This window comes from Ziziphus jujuba, chromosome 4 (genome assembly GCF_031755915.1).
Source record: "Ziziphus jujuba cultivar Dongzao chromosome 4, ASM3175591v1".
Taxonomy (NCBI): Eukaryota; Viridiplantae; Streptophyta; class Magnoliopsida; order Rosales; family Rhamnaceae; genus Ziziphus; species Ziziphus jujuba.
The window spans coordinates 5,927,350-5,945,837 of NC_083382.1; the positions used below are offsets into that span (position 1 = coordinate 5,927,350).

At 34.2% G+C, this 18,488-nt stretch overlaps 1 protein-coding gene and 1 long non-coding RNA gene across 2 annotated transcripts; one reads left to right on the forward strand and one right to left on the reverse strand.

Annotated features, from left to right (window-relative positions):
- The first annotated feature begins 515 nt into the window (after positions 1 to 515).
- LOC107416292 (uncharacterized) lies at positions 516 to 5,819 on the forward strand. Its single transcript, XM_016024776.4, has 10 exons — positions 516 to 1,173; positions 1,325 to 1,462; positions 1,882 to 2,070; positions 3,481 to 3,618; positions 3,720 to 3,841; positions 3,968 to 4,100; positions 4,203 to 4,332; positions 4,450 to 4,529; positions 4,640 to 4,771; positions 5,226 to 5,819. Exons 1-10 carry the CDS (start codon positions 688 to 690, stop codon positions 5,433 to 5,435), a joined length of 1,758 nt encoding a protein of 585 aa, XP_015880262.3. The 5' UTR covers positions 516 to 687; the 3' UTR covers positions 5,436 to 5,819.
- Positions 5,820 to 11,969: 6,150 nt separating this feature from the next.
- LOC125422104 (uncharacterized) lies at positions 11,970 to 16,066 on the reverse strand. The gene is made up of 4 exons (XR_009638609.1): positions 15,820 to 16,066; positions 12,530 to 14,698; positions 12,314 to 12,384; positions 11,970 to 12,234 (listed from the first exon to the last, which is right to left on the reverse strand). It is a non-coding gene; the product is annotated as an uncharacterized LOC125422104 (long non-coding RNA).
- Between the last annotated feature and the right edge of the window lie 2,422 nt (positions 16,067 to 18,488).

Below are 18,488 nucleotides of genomic sequence, written 5' to 3' on the forward strand. Positions count from 1 at the left end.
ACTGAAAACATACAAAAATGAGGACGCTGATCATATCGGATTAGTTTTTTTTTGTCTTAATTCCCATTTTCCCCTTACAGCTATACCATAACTACAAAAACGAGAAGCCCCCTCCTTTTTACATTTTCTATGTTAAAAGAGTTTATTGCGTTTCATATTCCTTCTATTTTCCAATAAATACAGTTAAAATTTTAATAAAATAAATAAATACAGTTAAATATCTATACTTTTAAAATTCAACACGAACATTCTCTGTAAAAAGAGATGATGCGAGTGGTAGTTTTATATTCACATTGACAATTTTGTAGCTTTTAAGAGGACTAAGTGCAATAGAGTTTAAATTTTAAATTGTGGATATTAATCCGAAATTTTAAATTAATAAATTTGATAGAAATGGCATTTCCGTTATTCAACAGATAAATGAAGGCCAAACCCGCCTCAAAAAAGCCAAAATAAAAATTAAAAAATCCACGTGTCCTTTGGCACGGAGAGAGTCTCTTTCTCTGTCCACTCACTTCAAAACCCGACCCGCTTTCTCACTTCCTTCTCTGTGATCTCTCTCTCTCTCTCGTCGTCGACGTGAACGAACCAAAACACGAATTACTCTTCGCTGAGCTTTTCATTTCCGACGCTTAAAGAGAGAGAGAGAGAGAGAACCGTTTTTGTAGAGAGAGAAATTCCCAAACAATGGACGAGAATTCTGCGATAATCGAAGCAATTCTCAAGGAAGAAGAGGAAGAAGCAAAAAAAGACAGAAGGATAGAAAGGAAGGACGACGACGCCGCTTATGCCTGGCAAACGGTGTCGTATCAGAAACGTAAGAGGAAGCCGTCGAAGCCGCCGGTGCCGGAGACCATTCCCGATCTCCCTAACGGTTCCGGCGTTACCGACGTGTTCCGGTCGGTCGAGCAGCGTTCGGAGGAACGACGGAGGAGAGCTATGGAGTCTCGGAGGGAAGCCGATGCTGTTGGTGATACCGCTGTCGCCGGATCGAAGCGGCATTCCGATGGTGCTGATACTGATGATGAAGAAGCGTCTGCGGCTCAGAATGGAGGTGGTGGCGAGGTGGAGAAAGCAAAGGTGAAGAAACCGAAGAAACCGAAGGTTACGGTGGCTGAGGCGGCTTCGAAGATCAAAGTAGTTGATCTCGAAGCTTTTCTTGCTGAAATCACTGTGAGTCGTTGCTTGCTTCAGTTTTTGATGTTTTTTTTTTTTTTTTTTTCTTTTTTTATGAAACTGATCTGTTGGTTGTATTATTCGTTTTCAAGGATTCCGGATTGAATTGTGTCTATTGGTTGTTGTTTTCTTTGTCTCTTTTGCTTAGGCTTCTTATGAATCGAAAGAAGATGTACAGCTCATGCGTTTCGCTGATTATTTCGGTCGAGCATTTGCCTCTGTCAATGCCGCCCAGTTTCCATGGTTGAAGACTTTCAAGGAATCTACTGTTACAAAGTTGGTTGATGTGAGTGTTCCCCCCCCCCCCCCCCCCCCCCCCCCCTCTCTTGAAATTTCACTGTTACTGTTTCGTACAATGTTAAATGGATGGCTTTTAGCATTGCAAATTGGATATTGGAGAAAAAAGATTCAGGGGGAAAATGTTTTGAATGTTGTAATTTATTTTCAGGCCTACAGTATTTTTCCGTGAAATGCATTTAAGCTTTTTGATCAACTTCATGAAATGATATTATATTATGGTTCCACATGCATGAAGATACTTTAACAACCTAATGTTAAATGTATTATGATGGATGTTTGTAATCATAAATGTGGTCATCACAGGGTATGCCGGCAAATCAATTTTATTCCTATCTTCTAGTCATACGATCTTTTGGGTAGATTTTAAATGGTTAACTGATATTTAACTACTACAATACAAAACAGATCCCTCTTTCTCATATATCTGGAGATGTTTACAAGACATCAGTTGATTGGATTGGCCACAGATCTCCTGAAGCACTTCGTTCCTTTGTGCTGTGGTTATTAGATAGCATTCTTGCAGACCTTGCAAGCCATCAAGGAACTGTTAAGGGATCCAAAAAGGTTGCAAAACAAGCACCATCAAAGTCTCAGGTAAATCTTGGTCGTATAATATTTTGTAACCATGTAGTGGTAAATTGTAGCGTATGGTGTCTTGATGTTCGGGGAGATGACATGAACATGATTATAATGCTTGGAGGAAGACATGAAGTATTTGGATGGTCTTCTGTTAATGAGATGATCCGTTGAGCATGCTTTTGCATTAAAAATAATTTTAGTTCGAAACTATTAGGACTATGACATCATTTTTAAAACTTAAGTTGATAGGAGATGTATCCAACTCCTTATATCAAGCTACTGAAAACGTGAATTTAACTCTCCCTCATGTGTAGGCTCATACAACAATGCATGGGGTCTTTCTTACACGCCCTAGACAATAAATTATTAGAATTTAGGTTAGTAAGATTAAAAGATTAGACCGAATACACTAGGCTTTGATGGTATGTGAAGCTATTATCGATATGAAAAAGCTTAAGCGAATGGAAAGTAAACCCATATATGTTTTTCAAGCTTGCAAAAACACCAACTTAACAACAAAAATGGGTGTGCAAGTGATATGCATGTACTCCACATAGAAGTATCTTATAATTCAAATTTACATAGGGATATAAATCTCCCTCAAATAGTGGCACATAGGTCGAAGTGATTATCATAGACTACAAATGTGCTTCCATAGGTCCACGGTTCATTTAGCTTTCCCCTTAAAGAACTAAAATCATAAAGTGAGATTTTAACATTTAAAACACTGTCAATCAATTTTCATTTGTGTTTCCTTTGTTTTAATCAATATCAAGAGTTACCTGATAGATGCTTTGAAATATATATATACATGTGTGTGTGTGTGTGTGTGCGTGTATGTGTGCAAGCACTTCAAGCAATAAATATATACAAATAAATGAAAGTTTGAGTAGGTTTCTTTTTATTAGTTAAACAATAATCTCATATAAATTTTCCCATGGGTTACACAAAGAAATTTGAACTTGTTGACAATGTTTAAAGTATATGCATACATTTGAAAATATTTTTTGTCTTCATGACAAATGAACTCTAAAATTTATGTTCTTTTTCATGTTTATTGTCATTTGAAGTGATAAGGCCTCCTTTTTGAAGTTTGAAGTTGTTGAACAGTTCCATTCAAAAGGAGGCTTCATGTTCATTGAAAGAAAAAATGAGCAGATCCATATCCATATTCTATATAATTTGCTTTATTTTGGAAGTGATGGGAAGACCAGTATATGTTGCCTGGATGTCAAATTCTTGGTTCACTTTGGACGTAGCTTATGCTTTTAACATTCTTAACTCTTTGGATTTAGCTTACCCAAATGCGGTATATGCTATGTGGTTGTTTGCACTTTTAATATATTAATCATGAAATTGTGGTTTCTTTCAAATTTTCGCAAACTAGTGATTAATGACCAAGTTGGAATAACTCTGGAGGTGCAGGTTGCCATATTTGTTGTCTTAGCAATGACATTGCGGCGGAAGCCCGATGTATTGATCAGTTTATTACCTGTAATGAGAGAAACTTCAAAATATCAAGGGCACGATAAGCTTCCGGTTGCTGTGTGGTCAATAGCTCAGGTGAGTAGGTGAATATAGTTTATTTTCAAATGTTCCTAAAGAAACGAACTATTGTTATCTGGAAATGATTTTTTGAGCATGGAATTGGAACTTTGGTTTAGGCCTCTCAAGGAGATCTAATTGTGGGGTTATACATGTGGGTACATCTTCTGTTGCCCTTGATGGGTAGCAGATCATCTTGTAATCCACAGTCCAGAGACTTGATTTTGCAGTTAGTGGAGAGGTTAGGACACCTTGTGATCAACATAATTTTATTTCCTCCATCTTACATTTGTACGAATGCCTGAATTCTTAATCACATTTGTTGATCTGATTTTTCTTCTCTCACATTTTTTTGATTGGTTATCAGAATTCTGTCTACTCCTAAATCTCGTCCTATTCTATTAAATGGTGCTGTCAGAAAGGGGGAGCGCCTAGTGCCACCATCATTTCTTGACCTTTTGATGAGAATCACTTTTCCTGCCCCTTCAGCCCGAGTTAAGGTGGATATCATTTGGGAGCATTTGCAGTCTCTCTTATTTTGAGGTAATCAAACAGCATTTTTTCTCAAAAAGTTCATGTTGTAACATGTTCCCTTTGTCAAGGCAACGGAGAGGTTTGAAGCTGTTTATCCACTCTTAAAAGAGATTGCCCTTGCTGGTTCCCCAGAAAGTAAAGCGATGAAGCAAGTTATACAGCAAATATTGAACTTTTTAGTCAAAGCTATTGAAGAAGGTAATTCTAAACTCAAAACTGCTTTCCTTTCTTTTCTATTCTCTCCTTGAATTTATATTTGGAAGAAAGAGCTTCGAGGCACTTCCTATTGGAGATTAAAACACTAAACTTTTACAGAGATCCCTGAACTGTCTAAAGAAGCAAGTGACATTTTTATATGGTGCTTGAAGAGAAACTCAGAATGTTATAAACAATGGGTGAGTTTTGGGGTTAAACTTTTTTTGGGTACTTAATATGGTGCTGATTCTTTCATAACATGCAAACACTGTTAAGTTGTGTTGTTTACCTGTTAAATTCCTGGGAACAGGACATGTTGTATCTGGACAATCTAAAAGCGAGTGTTGTCATCCTGAGTAAGCTGAATAAGGAATGGAAGCAGTTCACTGTCAAACATGCTCGTGATCCTTTAAACGAAATCTTGAAGAGTCTCAAGCAGAAGGTAAGGCTTATTGAGAAATTATAGATGAGTTATGCAGAATTTTAATTTTAATCTTGTTAGTTATATACCACTGAATGTGAAATGTCCTGACATAGGTAATCTGGAACCTTCATTTTACTGTTGTTAAGTCCTTACCTCCTTCCTTTTTCCAGTTCACTGGTTATAATTTTGCATTATGTTCTACTCAGTTTTCCTAGTTTAAGTAGGTTTTGTTGTATTTGTCTATTTGGTTTCTCTTTTACTGTTGGTTGTTTACTTATAAATAGGATTCACTTTAATGCTATTGGAGATGCAAGAATTGATAGTTATTGAATAAAGCTGTTCTTCACAGTACACTGTTGATCTGATTTTTAATCTTCCATAACCATTTAATCTTTCTTTCAGCAAATTCTTAATGGTGTGTGCCTCACCTTTTATTTATATTATTATTATTATTTTTCACTGGGTTATATAGAACGCAAGGGCATTGGCAGAGGAAGAAGACAGTGGCCGCTGTGCGTTGTTGAAAGATGCAGAATTGGATTGCAAAATGCTTTACATACGAATAAATAATCGCCAAATACGGAAGAAGTTCATCTACGTTTTGTGTGGGTTCCTAGTTGTCAGTATTACAGTTAAGATCCTAAGCCTGCCAATGTTTGGAGGATATCTACAAAAATCCTAAGGTTTCACACTTGCCTTGAACTTTTTACTTTCTCTCTTATAAATAGGGGACACCAAAGGTTTAATCATAAATCCGGCACAGTTAAGCGAGATGGTCTATGAGAATATGGATAGAGGATATATCCATAGGGCTTTACTAAAATTAGAAATGAAGAGTTAGAAACTAAGTGTGGATTGACCTATACCAGGGCGCTGATGTATCTGGTTTTTCAGTATAATGTTTGAGGGCTTTTTTTTTTTGGGGACTAATATGTGGTTTGGTTTTTGGGATTGTTGTTATGTTCTGTTCTTTTTGCTTTTAAAAGAAATATATATATGTAATATAAATATTTGGCCAAAAGTTGAACGTTCAAAAGTGGAATTGAAACTCAAATAACTTCAATTATTTGGCTATGTGTTGTTCATATATATTAAGCTTGTTTATAGTTCTCAATCAGATAGCCTTCCTAAGTTTGTTTTTAATTGAAACTTTTGGAGGGTTTTAAGCAATTTGCAAAAAGCCTAACGCAGTCAAATTCTTCCTTGTGCAACTAAACTAATATTTTTATTAAAGCCTATTTCATAAATCTATTTGAAGAACCATTTTTCAACATTGGTATAGCTATTTCTCTCTAAATTTCATTTGCTTTGTTTTGTTGAATTTCACTGTTTCAATTCCAAAGAGGTTGAATTAGCCTACTGCGCCACCATTTTCTGGTGGAGAAAATGAAAGATGCTCATTTAGTTGCTCAAAAATCTGGATTTTTATTTATTTATTTATTTTACGATATCTGTGAAGTAAAAAGTATAAGAATATTCCAAAAGTGTAAAAAACTGTAGAATAAAAGATTTTGATTGGACATCATTCGCATAAATTAATCTCTTTTGAGATATTTGTTATCCATTTTGATGTCCAAAAGAGGGGTCTGATCTGATATGAAACTATGCAGCCGGCATATCTTATCTGAATCTTTTCCATCTGATATTTTTAATTAAATTTTTTTGGCAACTGAGAGAGCGCATTTCTTTCAAATCTCCCTTTAAAGTGTTATAAAATTTGAAATATATAACTGAGGAATTACATATAAAATTCAAAATACAACCCATTTGGTCTTCGAATTTATAATTTCATGTTAACGTTAAGAAAACATTTTGGGGTAGCTATCCCCATAAGTTAAAATAGAAAGCTTTTTTTTTTTTTTTGGTCTATGCAATATGAAAGTTACAATAATATTACAGTTTTAAATTTATTTATTAAATAATATAATAATATTTAATTAATTAAAGTTTTTACTTTTCATTTTTTAAAAGTTATACGCATATCAATTAATAAAATATTAACACCGTTTGAAAAAATATTTTAGTGCCTACAATGCTATTGTAAAGTGTGTATAGTGTGTATATATATATATATATGTGTGTGGAGATTGGCTATGAAGTGAGATTTCTCACATGTAATGGTGTGAGATGCCGTTTACTCTAACTCCCGTTTAATTTGGCACTGCACACTTATTGAAACATGCACTGCCATTTGAAAAAAAAAAAAAAAAAAAAATTCTGGCAGAAGAGAAGAGAACCCACGTGCCTGGCACCCTTTTTCAACCAAAAAAAAAAAAAAAAAAAAAATTGTGCAGAGAAGAGAACCCACGGTGCAGAGAAGAGAAGAAGAACCCACAGTGCAGAGAAGAACCCACGCCCAGCAGCTTCAGCTGTAAACCAAATCCGCCAGCCGCCAGCACCTATGCTTAGATTTTTTGATCTAGGATCTGATTGGTGTGATTAATTTAGTGTGTTTTTTCTACTTTGATGTTGAATTTCCATCCTTTCATTCGACTTTAATTTGCCTTTTTTATTTATTTTTTTTTCTGAGTTTGAATGGCAGGACAATTGTTTTCTGAGTTTTTTCTGAGTTTTAATTTTTTTAATAGTTCTAGAGCTTTACAAATTGTACTAGTACCAATTCTGGGAAAATCGTATAGTGTGAAAAATGCAACATTTCCATTCTAATGGAACCAAACTCGCTACTTTAGGCCACAAAATCATTGTATGGACAGAGAAAATATCCCATATTCAGAGGTATAAATTAAAGGTATTGCCACTAACTGTAAAAGCTAGGAAATAACTTATCACCAAGCATATAACTCAAATTATGTTACATGAAGTGTATTAACTAAAGAGTACCAACCATTTCAGCTCAGACAATAAAAGTAACAGCCAACCAGTTTTCATAATCTTAGTCTGAACGGAAAAATCAGCCAAAAAAACAAACATGTAAGTTTTGAAATGACAGATGCAATGGCAAGTGGGCTGTTGAGAGAAGTGACTTTACATGCATATTAAAATTCTACATTCATAAATGGTCATGCAATTTAGTAAACTGAGATAGTAAATTACATAAAACCATCCCAGTGAGAAGCAAAAGAGAAGAGAAAACAAACTGGAATAGTGAAATACCCTTAAAGATAAACATTGGCAATAGTAATACCTAAGAAACAGCTATAAAGAAGTTTAGTTTACAGAAGCAGACCCACACAGCTTGAAGAAATTGTTGCTCCGAAATTATATTAATGGTGTTATTTTAAGACAAATGTCAATTCATTTGCGGGTCAATTTCCATACAAGAATTTGATTTCATATAAGCAAATGTTTGTGGAAATATAAGAATAATTTCTTATTTGACTTTTACATTTAGACAACAGTTCTTCATACTATATTGCACTTATTCATTATACCATCATTATCTTGATCATTTTTCACTTGGACCTATGGGAGTTTGTGCAGGCCATCTGTAACACCCCGTTCCAAAGTACAACGGAAATTTTCCAACTTTGACCGAGGTTGACCGTTGACCGTTGACCATTGATCGAAGGGGTCAAAAGTTGACTTTTTTATTCGGATAGAATTCTAGGTTGACTGAGATACCGTTACGAAGTACACATTGGCATGAGTTCGTAGAGTAGTAGCACGTCGAAAATGGAGCTACGGTTTGAAAGTTATGGGCAAAACAAGTCGAGGTGCAAACTGTCCAAAAGGTGTCGGGAGTTGACTTTTTATTGTTGTATAATTTTATTTTGACTATTGTATGGTTGTAAAGTACTCGTCGGTACGAGTTCATAGACTAGCGGCACGCTTAAATTGGACATCTGGTTAAAAAGTTATGGACGTGTGAAGTTTTCCGACTACCGTAATATTTTAATATTTTTTATTGGGGAACAGTAAAATGCCACATGTCGACATCTGAGAGGTCCACATGGGTGAACAGTGTCACCCACGATGGTTTTTATTTTGGCAAAACGGGGGGAAGGAGAGAGAAGGAGAGAGAGGAGAGAGAGAAACGACTGGCCACCACCGGTTGGCCACCGTCTGACCACTGGAGGGCCACACGCGCCGGCCAGACAGGAGCGCCTCTCCATTTCCGACCGACCACCCAAATCTCACGGCCAACTGACCGGCGTCGCGCCCGGATCGGAGCGTTTTCCGGCGACGGCGATTTTTCCCCTCCACCACCGGCCACCGCCGATTTGCCCAGTTTCTAGCCACCCCAAGCTACACGCGCCTGACCGGTCTCTCACCCATGGGAATTCCGACCTACCCACCAAATTTCACGGCCATCGGACCTCCGACGCGCCGTGATCGGCGTATTTTCCGGCGAGGGGCCGAAAATTTTCAAACCCAGATCTCTTCGCCGTCCAGCCTCCGTTTGCCTCACCGCCGGTCCTGTTGGAACCCTCTCCCCTCGATCTACAAAACCCCCCAAAATCTCAGCCATCGGCCACCGGACGCGCCGCATCCGGCGATTATTGCCGGTGACCTTGGCAGCTCGCTGGAAATCACTGTTCCGGCGAGTACCCAGTTGCATCGCCGGTCCCTCTCCACTAATTCTGACCCTCTGAATCCAAATCCGGTGTCCTTTTCCTCCAATTCGCCACGGTTTAGGAGAATCGAGGCTCTAAAGGCCGAAAGCTTTCCGGCGAGATTCCGGCCACCTCGGGTCCGATCTCCTGGAAGTAAGACCGGATTCGTAATCCTTGTCATTCAAGCTTCGATTCGGTATATAATTTGCGTATTTTGGATAACGTTTGTGTTAGGCCCCCGGGTACCGAGTATTATTTACTCGAATAAAATATTAATTTATTTAAGATGTGTAATGTTGTTGTTCTAGGAGCACGGGTGAGTGGTGGAATTGATCCCATGGAGGATCTTGGATTAATTGCGTATTCCAGGTGAGTGACCCACTTTTAAAAATATTTTGGGCCAATTAATTATATTTAATTGGTGTTTAATTGATATTTGGAATTATGCTCATATGGTGCAATTTAATTATAATTGTGGAAAAATTATTGTTTTATAAGTACGTATATGTTGTTGGTGCTAAACGTAAATTTTGGGTTATTCAAAAATCCCGATTTTTATTATGGTGATTTAATTTTATTTATTACGCATGAGCAATGTACTTTCAGTAATAAATCGTATGTGGTTTTAATATTATTTTTGGGCATAATTGGTTTAAATATTTTAAGAAAATTATTTGTTTAATTGGTGTTTTAAATTTTATAATTATGCCTGTGGAATATTATTTGATGGATTTTGTGATTTGAGAAAACTTATTTTTATATTGTTATCGATGGTTTCATACTGGGTATGTTAAAGGAAAATATGTGGGATTGTGAAATTGAATATTGGTATATTTTCCACAGTAATTTTTGAAAAATCAGTACAGTAATAATTAATTTAATAATCATTTTAGACGTACTCATACAGTATTGGTGTTCCGGTGTATATGTGGTTAGCGCACAAGTTATTATGTCTCCCATGAGTTGCCATTGGACTGAGGGTAGGCAAGTTTTATAGTGCACATAGCCGCCCCCCTCCTTGGCCGGGATGACAGTTTTAGCAGCAGTACTGTCGGGACGCCGAAGTGCCGTATGTAAGTTTCTCTCTTTAATCTCCCCGCCAGTCGGTGCTCGGGACGCTGGGTATCGGAGGGCATCACTGGTATATGGTGTGGTGCGTCAAGTATAAATTTTCAGATAGAAATTTCAAACCCCAAAGTATTCAAAAATTGTTTATTATATTTTATTACATTTTATTTATATTTGGGGTATTTATCTATTGTTTATTAAATTAATTGATCCCTTGGTTTTCGGGAAACACGAATATCGGATTTTGTGAAAATGTTTTAAAAGGGGAACATTTCCAACAGAGTGAATAGTGAGGGTTTTGAGAGAAAATATCACTTCAATTGTTATTATTATTTATTTATTTAATTGTTGATATTAATTAAATTCCTTTATTTGTTATATTATTAATATTAAAGGTGTTCAGTAGATATGGTCACTCACTGAGATGATTAGCATATCATGTTTTTAAATTCCGTTCCTCTAGGTCTAGGTTGGGAGACATTGATCGTCCGGGGCAAACTCGACGTCTCGGTTTTTTGCTGAAAGTCCAAGAAGTATTTCTTCTTTTTTTCCTCTTCATCTTGTATTACTTCTTTATCTCATCGTATTAATTCCACATTTATTTGTATAATGCTCTATATACTGTATTGGACATGTAGTTATTATTTATGCACTGAGTTGCTGTTATTCTTTGAAGTGCTTTAAATTTGTGGAAAGAAATTGTAGTAACGTGTGAGGAATAAGGGGATGTATATAGAAGTGTGTTTTCAGTGCATGAAATTTTTGGTTAGTCCTACCCTTAGGGGAAGTGCTGCCGGATTTTCCGTTTGAAGGTTCGGTAGTATTTTCCTGGGATCAGGGCTTGTCTAGGGTTCCGGTGAGGAATTTTGGATGGATCCTGACACCATCGTTCTCTGTATTAGTATGTTTGCTTTTTCTAGTTATTTCTATAAATTATGACAGTGTTTTGCACAGCTTTGTTTGTGATTGTCATTTGCACAGCCTCAATGTCAACATCCAGTATAAATGAAAGTATTTGGCAACAAAAGTGTCCTTGTGGTGGGTATATGAAACTATAGACATCTCATTCGGGGAAAAAAAAATCCAAATAGAAATTTTGGAAATGCTATAATAATAAGGTAAATATAAAAAATTATATATGATCTTGTGTTGCGAAATTAAATGATCAATTATTTATTAACTATATGAATGTTATGCAGGATGGTAAATATTGTGGAAAGTTTATATGGGATGATGAAATACATTGTACACATGGAAACATGAACAAAATGGAGACAGAAATGCTGGTTAATGAAATGGCTAGTCTAAATAATAATGTAAAGGAGTTGAATTATAATGTCAAGTGTCTACTTAGAATCTTGACAAAAAAACTGCAACATCAAAGGAAAAGCGATTATGAATGGAGATTACTAAATGTTATTGTTATAGCTACAATATCAATTTGTTATTTTTATAAGAATATGTAGATTTATTAGAAATGATATGTAATGATTTGCACTTGAAAGTATGTTTGACAATTATTAGAGGAATTTGAAGCAATATTTTCTTCTTCTTTTTTTTCTTTTTTGCTTATTAGACAAAGTTTGATTAATGAAAATTAATGTAATCTACCAGGAAAGGGTAAGGCCTAACAAGAATGAAAATTCTCATAATATTTTCGTATTCAAGTTGCTACAAATTTTCGAGAGCGAAATAAAGAGTGAGAGGAAAGAGATCAAAATATGTTTAAAAAACTACAAAAAGAAAAGAAAAATTATAATCGGCCACACATTACACATAGTTCTCGTACATTACACATAGTTTTCATACAACCAGCCTTCACGATATGACAATCTCCATGGTCCTGCTGCTCTTCACGATATGACAATTATGATGTTTTAGCACTATGTAAATTTGATCCTATAAAAAAATAACATTAAAAGGATTCAAATTACCAGCATAATAAAAAGCTTATGTTTAGGCATATATACGAAATTACCAGCATGAGAAGTTAAATCATCATCTTCACTTGCCGAATTGGAATTGATGTCCTGATCATACATTGTGGATCTATATGATAAAAAAATAAAATATATATTACAAAGCTGAAAAATTATATGAATAAAATTATCTTATATATATATATAATTAATACTAATAAACATGATCTTTCTTGCTTAATATATATTTCTAAGAGAGAATCTCATATATTTACCTTTCTTGCAATCAAGGACAATTCCTTTTATCGTATTGCTGTCCACGAAGTCCACATCCTTGACAAAGTCGTGATTTTGAAATTGACATCTCTTTTAAATCTTTTTCCACATCTTTTTGATCTCACATGTGATGGATTACTAATACTTGGAAGCTCTTGTGTACTTCTTTTGCTATTTGTTTTTGGCACTAACATTCCATCACCATTTATTTCTTTAATTTTACCACATAGCAATTCAATCTCATTCAAAAGGAATTTGGTATCTTCAACTATGAGAGATGCATCATCAATTAAATTAGAACAAGCTCGAGATAAACTTACATGCCTAGTCACCAATGACATATCATCTTGGTCATTCATTGCTTGACCATTATTATCCCACACTTCATCAATTTTTGTACGTTTTGTCCATCTCCTAAGAATGTATTCGCTTGGCAAAAACATGACTTGTTTAATTCGAAAGTAAGCTAATATATGTCTACATAGGATGCCATTAAAGTTAAATAGCCTACAATTGCATGACACAAAATCTAAAAGTTTATTATAGTCAAGTTGTCTACTTCTTGATGAACAACTTTCACCAGCCTTCTGCACACTATAAAGCATCGAATCATCATCCTCAAATGTGCAACTTAAGAAATATGCAGAACTCGCAAATAACTTATCTTGAAAAATTTTAAAATTTCTCTCTGTGTATATTTTCACCATTTGTGTCTCCATTGGGCACATAGTTTTCAACTTTGGTTGCTCATTCACATCAATATGATCTGCAACTAACTCATCATGTCTTTGATGATTAACAGCTCTATTAAAGTGTATAATAAAGTCCATCAATGAATTTTTGTTTGAAATGTGCCTTTTGAAAAATGCATGTGAACTTTCTGCTCTTTGACTACTTAACATTCTTGCATTGAAGATATGATTAAAATAAATAGGAACCCACTTGTTGCGAATTTCATACAATTGGCGCAGCCATGTATTATCTTCCAAATTAGTATTCTTCAACAACTCAACCCAACTACTTTCAAACTCTTCTACTTTCAAACTCTTCAACGGTCTCAGAGTTCAAAATTATATTTTTGAACCAATGATAGTTATCCCGATAAACTAGCGTATTTATCTTCTTTGAAAATTTATTCAAAATAAGACAGATACAGTATCGATGACAAGTTGATGGAAGAACTTGAGAAATGGTCTTAGTCATTGCAAGATCTTGATTCGTAATAATCACTTGAGGTACACCCCTTGGCATTGCATCCAACAATTGATTGAATAACCAAATAAAAGATTCTGTCTTTTCACCACTCAACAAAGCACATCCAAAAATGACAGTCTGACCATTATGGTTTACTTTTGCCAATGGAGCAAATATCATATCGTATTTATTCGTGTTGTAAGTTGTGTCAAATACTACTACATCACCAAAGAAAGGATACGATCTCCTTGCAAAAGGATCTGCCCAGAAGCATCTAACAAGCCTGCTTTCTTCATCGAGTTCATACTTAAAGTAAAAGGCTAGATTTTTTTCTTCATCGGAAGAAAAAAAATTCAATTAACAATTATGCATCATTATCTTTTTTATCATCTCTCATCCTCTATCCATAGTTTCTTATATCTTTCTCAACACATTCTATATTTTGAGGACCACCAGCTTCTATTTCCAACACCCTTATTTGTTGACACATTGGAATATTTGCTTCTGATAATTGTTGGCTCAAAACTCTTTTTGCAGCTGATACAACTCTATGAGATCTTAACATATGTATCTTGTTTGGAGTAGCAAGTGCATGGTTATACTCTTCTACAAATTGGTTAATAATCCAATTTGGCCCTATTTGACTCTTAACCACTGTCATCTTAGCTTTGCAGCCAACTCGAACTAATCCTCGATTCCTTTCACCAGATCTTTCAATTATATGTTTTTCATTCTTTTGATAATATTCATTCGTCTCTCCTTCCTTAAAACACAAATTGTTTCCATATTAGCTCATTTGTTTTTTCTTTTCTCTTGCTAGTACTCATTCTTGCACTAAATCCACATTCTCTTGCATATGCATTGTAAAATTGGAAAGCCTCTTCAATTGTTTGAAATTCTTGTTTAACCTTTGGCTTTCTTTCTTCTACAACTTGTGGAGTGTACACTTGAGTTCCACTCTCATTTGCATATTGCTGCAAGCAAATTTAACTTATGTCATTCACATAGCTCTATGTCTATTCAGGAAATACAATGACAGAAATTGTTGGTATCCTTTGTTGAATAAAAGAACATTTTTACTAGTAAAGAGGTGGTGTATTTTTTCCCTTCTAAATTCCTTCAACTATAAACATTTAAATATATTATCACAATCAGATAGTTATCCCGATAACCATAATAGATGTAAACAGTCTACCCTAAATTTTGACATATGACAATTAGATTTATAGCAATTAAAACCAGAAATCTTCCTAAACTCAAAATAAGCTGAGTGCAAGAAAATATTTATCGCATAACACCAGCAAAATCTTTGACATATGACAATGAAATTTATAGCAATTAAAACTAGAAATCTTACTAAACTGATAATTAGCTGAGCGCAAGAAAATATTTATCGCATAACACCAGCAAGACCCATAAATAAACATCCACGCCCTATTTAGAGTATAACATTGTTTATAAGATTAAAACCCAAAAGTGCCTCCATGCAAAGCTAATTACTAGCCATGCACGATCGCAGTAATATGAAAAAAAATCTACACCAAAATAAATAAATAAATAAATAAATAAATAAAAATCAGTAAAATGGTGTTCCACCAAATTTATAAAATTGTAAGAATGGTATGGCATGCTGTTTAGGTTTTACGTTCGCCAATTACAGTAATCTCTTCCTAGAGAAGCAATGGAAAGCAATACTTTGAGAATAAGAGCATTGCAATTGGACCAACTGGCTTGGAGACCTTACAATCTCAAAGCCCTTTTTGAATCTGTAGTCTTTAATGGAAATGGCTGTTTTCACACACATGGCATGATAGATAAATGTCTATTCCTTTTCCCTTTTCTCAAAATTTTGGTACCACAAATAAATCTCTTAACAATCTTTAGTTGTAAATGTACATACCTTGATAAGCAAAACTGATTCAAAAGGCATTCAGATCGAAAAATCTAAGCATAGGATGGAAATTCAGCATCAAAATAGAAAAAACCCACTAAATTAATCACACCAGTAAGATCCTAGATTGAAAAATCTAAGCATAGGGGGGCAGCTGAGAGAGGAAGACCGAAAAATGCAGATTGAGAGAGGAAGAGAAGGAACCTGAAAGCTGGAGGTGCTTGCGGCTGGTGGATCTGGTTTGGAGCTGGAGCTGCTGGGCGTGGGTTCTTCTCTGCACCATGGGTTCTTCTTCTCTTCTCTACACCGTGGGTTCTCTTCTCTGCACAGTTTTTTCTTTTCTTTTTTTTTTTCTTTTTTTTTTTTTTGTTGAAACAGGGTGCCAGGCACGTGGGTTCTCTTCTCTTCTGCCAGAATTTTTTTTTTTTTTTTTCAAATGGCATCGCACACACCGTTTCAGTAAGTATACAGTGCCAAATCAAACCGAAATTAGAGTAAACGGCATCTCACTTCATACCGTGTGAGAAATCTCACTTCATAGCAAATCTCTATATGTGTGTATGTGATATCGAATAAAAATTTAGACTAAAGTGAAAATGTGAATAAAAAAATAAAATAAAATAAAATTGTTCACCCTTTTATTAGTCCAGACGTGCGGCAGATTTCCGTTTATGATATCAAGGTACCTTAAAAATTTGTCCTTTACAAGCTTGAACTTTTAGAAGAAAAAATAAATAAATAAATTGTGCTTTAATATATCACCAGCTAAAGAGTTTTAAAATGGTAATACAAGCTTGATACTTTTAGAAGAAAAAATAAATAAATAAATTGTGCTTTAATATATCACCAGCTAAAGAGCTTTAAAATGGTAATAAAGATGCAGGTTTTTGACATATCGATCCTGTTATTGCCCATTTTCCAAAAAAATTAGAAAAAAAATAAAAGGTGCTTTTAACGATTAATCCTTTAACAAATATAGAAAAAGCAAGGACTTTTGTGAATCCAATGAAATGGACATCGATAGCACGTACGTTCTACAAGAAATTCTAAAATAGTGATGTTCTTAATATAATAATAATTAAGAAATTAGTAGCGTTGAAATGTAAATGTAAACTAAGTATGTATGACTCGTTTTGTCCCAAGCAATCAATAATCAAGTTGAATAATTAATTAATTTGCTACTACAATAATAAATGTTTTGCTTTTAATAATATTATAAGCTACTGAAATTGCAATATTTGAGTTATGATGAGTTAAGGAATGAATTATAAGATAATTACTTTACTGAAATTGCAATATTTGAGTTATAATGAGTTAAGGAATGAATTATAAGATAATTACTTTCTATATATTTAATTTGAGTGCCAATTGATAGCTTGTTTCATAATATATATATATATATATATATATATATATATATATATATATCTATAATCCTGAATTGGAGAGCCGTACATGGATGTGTATTAGGTGGTACGTAGCTTTTCTTTGAAGGTTTTTGACTAAAAGTATATACGCAATCACCATGGTCCATACCGGGATCTTTTGCAGAAAACAATAAGCCTCACATGCAAATGCCAGAAAACTTGATAATTGGTTGAAAGACAACTTATGTGTATGTGTATATACATAGATTGGAGTTCTAGACATTTATCGGAAAAAAATATATTGGTTTTGCACATAGTTCCACGAAGACAGTTAAATTTAGTTGTTCTAGGAGTTGATGAATTATGCATGTGGTTATAGGTTGGATTCGGGTCTAGGTTGGATTCGGGTCTTCACATCATTTATATGCCACACCATATAATAGTTGTTTGTTTATTTTTGCATGCATTTAGATTACATCAATTTGTGTGCCATTTAGGTTTATCACATTAGTTAATAATCAAAACATCGGTAAAAGAGTTGGTACACGCAACAATAGTTTATTATTAATTTATATTTTATAATTATATTACATACATATATATATATATAACTATCTTCCTTTATTTTACCGATCATCTGGAATTTAAGTTGTTTTCACGTATTAATAGTTGCTGTTAAAAGTACCTGATCTAAAATGATTAACTTAGTCCAAATTAATGACGTTAAAAATGATGGTTTTTTGATATTCTGTCTAAAGATATAATGATAAAAATTATCAACATAATATTGAATAGGTAAATGAGACATTAAATCAATTTTTTAAAAATTTATGATCTTCTACATGTAGATGCATATATAAAGCTTATTAAATAAGTCAATTTTACTTAATAATTTTCTTAGTTTTATTATTATCATTATAAATTTTTATAGGTGATATATATGAAAATATTATTATGGGGGAAGGTGGTCACCATTTAATAGGTGACAACCATTTATAATTATAAGATTACATAGAATATATGGATGATTATGAGTTGATGGGCTATATAATTTTGTTATAGAAGGCAACCACATCCAAATTTTTATAGGTGACAAAAAATTCTCGCACAGTTTTGTAAAACGGAGTCAAGAGTTTACTTGTTACCCTTTGACCACATTGTTGTAAAATGGAGTCAAGAGTTTACTTGTTGCCCTTTGACCACATTGTCCATCCGCGGCAACAAAACTGTATATAAACCACATTGTCCACCCACGGTAGCAAAACTGTATATAAATATAGGATATATGCATAGATGAAATTTTAAAAATTGCTCTTACAGGTAAGAAGCGCCATATACTCATTTTCTAAAATTTAAAATTTGCCCAACTAGTTTGGTAATGTAAATAATAATAATAATAATAATAATAATAAATCTTGGTATATTGTATTTACACAAGTCCTTTATTTATTTATTTATTTGTCTTTGAAGTTTTATATGGTAACTTAGAGCCGACGGACAGAGGTT